At 34.7% G+C, this 7,750-nt stretch overlaps 1 protein-coding gene and 1 long non-coding RNA gene across 2 annotated transcripts; both read left to right on the top strand.

Annotated features, from left to right (window-relative positions):
* Positions 1 to 209: 209 nt before the first annotated feature.
* LOC130467012 (uncharacterized) lies at positions 210 to 4,773 on the top strand. The gene is made up of 8 exons (XM_056835522.1): positions 210 to 587; positions 686 to 901; positions 987 to 1,256; positions 1,369 to 2,127; positions 2,220 to 2,545; positions 2,625 to 2,804; positions 2,897 to 3,001; positions 4,704 to 4,773. The coding sequence occupies exons 1-4, from the start codon at positions 303 to 305 to the stop codon at positions 1,765 to 1,767; spliced, it is 1,170 nt and encodes a 389-aa protein (XP_056691500.1). The 5' UTR covers positions 210 to 302; the 3' UTR covers positions 1,768 to 2,127; positions 2,220 to 2,545; positions 2,625 to 2,804; positions 2,897 to 3,001; positions 4,704 to 4,773.
* A 107-nt stretch (positions 4,774 to 4,880) lies between these two features.
* Positions 4,881 to 5,383, top strand: LOC130467011 (uncharacterized). The gene is made up of 2 exons (XR_008927169.1): positions 4,881 to 4,981; positions 5,083 to 5,383. It is a non-coding gene; the product is annotated as an uncharacterized lncRNA (long non-coding RNA).
* The last annotated feature ends 2,367 nt before the right edge of the window (positions 5,384 to 7,750 follow it).

Here is a 7,750-nt window from a genome sequence, read left to right as displayed (position 1 = left end):
TCAGAACTGACTAGTTCTGTGCACTGATCTGCACAGCTCAGATCAGAACTGTGCAGATCAGTGCACAGAACTGGTCAGTTCTGATCAGTTCTGTGCACTGATCTGCACAGTTCTGATCTGAGCTGTGCAGATCAGTGCACAGAACTGATCAGAACTGACCAGTTCTGTGCACTGATCTGCACAGTTCTGATCTGAGCTGTGCAGATCAGTGCACAGAACTGGTCAGTTCTTTATTTTTATTTTAAAATCCTGCTTTTGAAGGTATGTAATTTTGATGATTTTCCAATGCAGTAGCGTCAGGCATGGATGAAGATCAACACGCAAATTCAGGTCCTTCTAACAAATCACCAAATCAAGTGCCCCAAAAGCAAAAAAAAAAGCCAAGAGGCCCTACAAAAGGAATAAAATCCATGCCCGGGGTTCCAAGAATAATTGAATGGGATCACTTGGACCGACCCACAGGGAAATGGGCAACGGATTACAAGAATCACATTGGCGAGATAAGTCGCGCAAAGGTTTCAATATTGATCAGAACCTGGGAAGATGTTTCACAAGGAATAAAAGACACTTTGTGGGAAGACGTCAAGGTAACCGGTTTTATTTTGGAAATTCAGTTGTACATATCTACGTGTCTTTTTCATGTGCTAAAAGACTTTCTTGTTCCTTTTCTTTTTCTTTCATTTAGAGAGAATTTCATATCACAGATGAAACTAAGAAAGAAGTTGTCTTAAAGAGTTGTGATAAGCGTTGGAGGGAATTCAAATCAAGATTGACGACTGGTTGGATCCGGGGTACAAGAAAAAGGCCAAAAGATGAAAAGATGCCATATGATTTGTATAGTTATATAACTAAGGATATATGGAAGGAATTTGTGAAGATACGTACCTCCGAAGAAGCTGAGGTATAAAAATTATTCTTATTTAAAGTCTTGTTATAATCTAAGTTTTATTTTGTTGTAATAATTTCTTTTACCCCCCTAAAATTAGGAAATAAGTGAGAAAGCAAGACAAAGTCAATCTTTCAACATATATCCTCATCATATGGGACAGAAATCATATGCTGAAATGACAAGTGAATGGCAGAGAAAAGGGTACATTCCCTCAGTTTCTTCGTCATCTGAAGGTTCCTCTGCGTCTACAATTTCTTCAAGTTTGCCGAGTAGGACATGTTTATGGCTTCTTGCAAGATCGGTACCAGATGAGAAAGGAAATCCTTACTTGCCGGATCAGGGCACACAAAAGGTCAAAGAAAATATTGTAAGTTCATTTAACAATTTTGCGTAATGTTGTGATTCCTCTAATTTCATATATGTTCTTAACTATGAAACCAAGTGTTGAACTTTTCTCAAAACCATTTGATTTCATGTAGGATGAATGGAAAAGGAAACAAGATGAAGGGGAATTTGTTCCCAAAAGTGCACGAGATGATGTCTTATCTCGTGCACTTGGTAAGACTAAAGAAGGGAGACCACTAACATTTGGTGGTGGAGTAGGCATCAAAGCTGTGTGGGGGACCGGAGAGCGGCGTAGCTTTCGACGGTATGGAGATGCGGAGATGGAGGAAATGGAAGCAAGAGTGACCAAAAGGGTCAAAGATGAGACAATACAAGAGATGAACTCCAAGATGGATGCCATGGTCATGGAGAAATTTATCACATTTGCTAAAGAACTTGGTGTCCAAATACCAAGCCATATGAGGATAGACGCAAATGTTCATAGTAGTTGTCGTTCCGGGGGTTTAGATCCATTTGCCGACATTACGGTATGATAATTTGTGTTTTTCAAGTAATTTGTTTCTAGTTAATTCTATTGAACTTTTCTAACATGTTACATTGTATTTGCGTTATTGTTCAAAATAAATAATAAGGAACCTGTCCCGTGCCATCTATACCTGAACATAGGCTCGGAGAAAGTCTTTGTTGCCTATGGTACCATATGTCCAGAGTTGCTCCTTGATCACCACAACGACGTCACGTCCGATAACGTGAAAGTGAGCGTTGATGATTTTGAGCCCGCGTACAAAGAAGCTCCCGTCCCCGTGCCTTCTCAATATATTAAGAAACTTGCTCAAGCTCATGGTACCTTCACTCAGTGGCCAAAGCATTTGGTGTCGCTTATGAATGAGGAGGTAACTAACATATGCATGATAATTTGAAGTAGAACTATTATACCATGTATGCTCACTAATATGTATATCGTTATTTGAAAATCATACCTCAGGTAAACAAGCCTACAAGTAAAGAGCCTAAAGGGAAAGGGAACAAAGGGAAAGAGATAGTGGTTGGGGGAAGTGGAACAAAAGCGTCCAACACTAAATCAAAAACCTATTTCCTTGAAAATTATAAAGTGCAAAATTTGAGTGGTAAGTGCAATGTGATGAAAACTATGATGTTGGGATTAAAAGAAGGGGAGCACGTTAAGGTACATTGCACTAAAAGGACATTCAATATGGAAAAGGACTTTGAAATTAGTGTCACCGTTGAAGACACCGATCAACTTCTCTCGGGAGCATGGCTCAATATATCAATAATACAAGTTTTTGTTACGTGAGTTACCTAAATTCATATTTTGCCCCTAAATTTGATTTTTATGATTGTCTTAACGTTCTTACACTCTATATTATAGGGCTTTGAGTGAGTTGTGTTTTCACGATGATTGTCACCCCAATAGTATTGGATTCATGTGCCCGGAGATGATCTCGGCCACCATGTTAAAGTCCGATGCAGATCGAATTCTATTGTACATGACGAGGTCCATGAGTGCACTTAGTTCTAAGACATTCATCTTATGTCCATACTACGAAAAGTATGAAAATTACTTTGAACTTCGTTTTTAATTGATTGTTATAAATTTAACTTTTTTTTTTCTAACTACATACGTTTATTGTTTGTATGTAGGAGTCACTGGATGCTTTTAGTTCTTTGCTTGTCTAAACGTGAGGTCTACATATTTGATTCTCAACAGAAGAAGAGAAATTTGATGATTAAGGAGCCACTAAACAAGTAAGTAAAGTATGCATATGAAAATGCCATTTTTGCCTAAATTTTTGCCTAAGGTTCTTTAGTTCAAAGTTGGGTTCGAAAACATCATTTTTGCCTAAAAATGACCTAGGACGACCCAAATAGCCTTGAATGTGAAATAATAGATTGTAAAGGGCCTTAGAAAGTTATAACTATGCATATGAGACGTGTAATAAGTTTGAAAACATTCCTTAGGTTCTTTGGTTCAAAGTTGGGTTCGAAAACATCATTTTTGCCTAAAAATGACCTAGGACGACCCAAATAGCCTTAAATGTGAAATAATAGATTGTAAAGGGCCTTAGAAAGTTATAACTATGCATATGAGACGTGTAATAAGTTTGAAAACATTCCTTAGGTTCTTTGGTTCAAAGTTGGGTTCGAAAACATCATTTTTGCCTAAAAATGACCTAGAACGACCCAATTAGCCTTAAATGTGAAATAATAGATTGTAAAGGGCCTTAGAAAGTTATAACTATGCATATGAGACGTGTAATAAGTTTGAAAACATTCCTTAGGTTCTTTGGTTCAAAGTTGGGTTCGAAAACATCATTTTTGCCTAAAAATGACCTAGGACGACCCAAATAGCCTTGAATGTGAAATAATAGATTGTAAAGGGCCTTAGAAAGTTATAACTATGCATATGAGACGTGTAATAAGTTTGAAAACATTCCTTAGGTTCTTTGGTTCAAAGTTGGGTTCGAAAACATCATTTTTGCCTAAAAATGACCTAGGACGACCCAAATAGCCTTGAATGTGAAATAATAGATTGTAAAGGGCCTTAGAAAGTTATAACTATGCATATGAGACGTGTAATAAGTTTGAAAACATTCCTTAGGTTCTTTGGTTCAAAGTTGGGTTCGAAAACATCATTTTTGCCTAAAAATGACCTAGGACGACCCAAATAGCCTTAAATGTGAAATAATAGATTGTAAAAGGCCTTAGAAAGTTATAACTATGCATATGAGACGTGTAATAAGTTTGAAAACATTCCTTAGGTTCTTTGGTTCAAAGTTGGGTTCGAAAATATCATTTTTGCCTAAAAATGACCTAGGACGACCCAATTAGCCTTAAATGTGAAATAATAGATTGTAAAGGGCCTTAGAAAGTTATAACTATGCATATGAGACGTGTAATAAGTTCGAAAACATTCCTTAGGTTCTTTGGTTCAAAGTTGGGTTCGAAAACATCATTTTTGCCTAAAAATGACCTAGGACGACCCAAATAGCCTTGAATGTGAAATAATAGATTGTAAAGGGCCTTAGAAAGTTATAACTATGCATATGAGACGTGTAATAAGTTTGAAAACATTCCTTAGGTTCTTTGGTTCAAAGTTGGGTTCGAAAACATCATTTTTGCATAAAAATGACCTAGGACGACCCAAATAGCCTTAAATGTGAAATAATAGATTGTAAAGGGCCTTAGAAAGTTATAACTATGCATATGAGACGTGTAATAAGTTTGAAAACATTCCTTAGGTTCTTTGGTTCAAAGTTGGGTTCGAAAACATCATTTTTGCCTAAAAATGACCTAGAACGACCCAATTAGCCTTAAATGTTACTACTACGTATATAATTGCATTTACATGTGTAAATAAAGTATATAATTGCACTTACATGTAAAATATTCTTTGCATTTACATGTGTAAACAAAGTATATATAATTGCATATTTTATCGAATGTGTAGTGCTTTTCGGAGTTACAAGAGACTAGGTGGACAATCTAAGGGAACTAAATTAACATGGATTCCAGCACAGGTATATATATATAATTAGTTTATTATTTACCTAAGAAATAAGTTTTTCAAAATTATAACATACAATGTGATAGAAATTTTACTTGTGTTATTTATTTTAATGCATTTAGTGTGCTCAACAACCGGGATCACTAGATTGTGGCTACTACGTCATGCGTTTTATGTACGACATAATAATGAATCATGGTAATAGTCAAGATCTTACTAAGGTATGTTCTCATAAACTACGTACTTTATATAATAAATTGAAGTACACAAAACTATTATATTGATCAATCGTTGATAAATTGAATTATTTACACTTTTTTAGGATTTTTCAAGAACATTGCCCTATTCACCGGAGGAGATTAATGAGGTGAAAGATTTTTGGGCAGATTACTTCATGAACAATGTCGAATTTTTAGCTTAATTTGTAATATGAACTTGATCTCTAGCTAGCTACGTACCTTTGTTGTAATAATTTTATGTTTGTTGTAACATGTTGGTTGATCGATCTATGAAGAATTTAATTGCCTTTTATTGGGAACGTTAATTACGTTGTAAACTTTAGTGACAGGTATTAATTATAAATGTATTCCCGGTATTGGGAATGAAGCGTCTAATTTCAAAGACGATCATGTCGGAATTTCCAACTAAAATATTAAAAAACGAATATTTTTTTTAAAAAAATAAGTCATTTGCAACGCACGTTAGCTCAATGTGCGAGGCAAATGACTTAATTTTTTGGCGCTAAAATTGTCATTTGCAACGCACATTTAGCTAATGTGCGTTGCAAATGACTTTTCAGCACCATGCCTAAAAAGTTATTTGCGTCGCACATTTAGCTAATGTGCGACGCAAATAACTTTTCAGGCATGGTGCTGAAAAGTCATTTGCAACGCACATTAGCTAAATGTGCGTTGCAAATGAACCTTATTTGCGTCGCACATTTAGCTAATGTGCGTTGCAAATGACTTTCAGCACCATGCCTGAAAAGTTATTTGCGTCGCACATTAGCTAAATGTGCGACGCAAATAAGGTTCATTTGCGTCGCACAAATGTGCGACACAAATGACTTTTAGTCATTTGCGTCGAGAGCTTTTGCCACGCACGATGTGCGACGCAAATGTGCTTAAAAGTGCGATGCAAATGACCCTTTTTCCACTAGTGTTGGTCCACACTAAATTTATTGTGCACCATGTCTTAAAATAAAGTTAACAACTTGTACCTAATTTATTTTGGCATTTTATTAGGATTATTATGGGAAAAAAATATCTAATTAGTGTCGTTGATACATGTTGTGCTTGAATAATGTGATTTTAAGTCATAATTCGCTTTTAAAAACATAGGGTTACTATGCTTCAAAAAATGGTTACTATGTCTAAAAATGTTGGTGTTTAATTTATTATAGTGACTATATAAACAATAAAGGTCACTATGAGTGTAAAAAGGTGCTAATAAAAATTATTGATTTTGGGTCCACACTAATATTATTGTGGACCAAGTCCACGCAAGAATATTCCATATGCAAATTAAGTTCATTTGAATATTTCTTTACACAATTTTGATTTTTTTTTTTCATATATCCTTTCTATTTTTACGTTTTCCTAATACCACAAGTCTTTTATTTAGTTATTATTGAAATAATAAATTATTTTAGTAGTAATCGTGATTGCACGGGCTCTGAACTAATAGGTAAATAAAATGAGCTTTGACGACAATTTGCAAAATAAAATGGACTCCTGGCGATATTTGGGCCATATTTCTATAATTTTCAGTTTGATCAACATTCAATACATGCATTTACGTTTCTTTTATGTGGATGTCAACTAACTTAATTAGTAAAGTCTTAAGGGGGTACCCAAGACCTGAGATCGAATCCTTTCTACATCATTTATTACCTTGTCCTTTGTGGCTCCCTCTACGCCAAAAAAAAATAAAAAAATTACATGTCTTATATATAGATTTTTCGTGTTTTATGTAATCAACTACTCTTGTCACTACACATTATTTACCCAAATCAAAATAAAATCTTGTAAAGTGCACATGTTGTGAAAATCGAAAATTCTAGAAAAAAAAAATTGTCTTAGATGTCGCCGGAGCTCAATTTTTTAACCAAATTGTCGCCTCATCAAGTTTTTACCAATTTGATTTTGATAACTTGGTGGCGTGTTTAGTTTAGAGTAGACGGAGGTGGAGGCGTGACTTTGATTTTGATAACTCGGTGTTTTCTTCGCTATAATTTCAATTTCACTTTTATCTTAACTGAAATTTGAGCTTATATTATTAGTCATTGTTTTATCTTATATTTTGTTCGAAGTATGAACTTATTAAACATGAAATAAGCTAGGAAGATAAAGCAAAAGCCAACCCTAAATCTACATTAGTGGGATAGTTTTGGTGTTTCGGTGTTTTTCACCCTAATTAATTAATATATTTCGTCGGTTTGCGTTAAAAAAAAAAAGCTAGGAAGAACATATCAAGTTGACACTTGCATTATGTGGCTTGTGTAAATTTTATGAACAATAAAAATTATTTCCTTCTTGGTATGAGGATAGCTAATACTCTATCTGATCCTTTTTATTATATTCACTTTTTTCTTTGAGGTGTTTCTGAAAGTTCTGTTCACTTTTGCTTTATTCTATTTTTCAGCCTACTGGTAAAAAAAACTCAATGGTCAATTGGTCATACTGGTAAACGTGAATATGTTGTTTCAGCAATTCTCAATAGTTCGTGCAATCGTACTGTACACATACTCTGTGAAGTTGAAGCTAAGGGCATTAGAAATAAGAGGTTTGTGGAGAGGTTTGTTTCATGTTTTTGAGGTTTGTTAACAAACCTTGCTATTGTTGGTGAGGTTTGTAATGGAGGTTTGTGTGTGAGGTTTGTAAAAAAAACCTGTTACTCTTTGCAAAAAGGTGGATAAGATGCATGTAATATAATGTTTAATCTTTTTTTAAAGTTATTTAATGATGTATATTGATGGTAGGTTCCCTAAA

The sequence above is a fragment of the Spinacia oleracea genome, chromosome 2, assembly GCF_020520425.1.
Source record: "Spinacia oleracea cultivar Varoflay chromosome 2, BTI_SOV_V1, whole genome shotgun sequence".
Classification (NCBI taxonomy): domain Eukaryota; kingdom Viridiplantae; phylum Streptophyta; class Magnoliopsida; order Caryophyllales; family Amaranthaceae; genus Spinacia; species Spinacia oleracea.
Note: the sequence above shows the minus strand (reverse complement) of the source record. Positions and strands in the feature narration are given on the sequence as shown.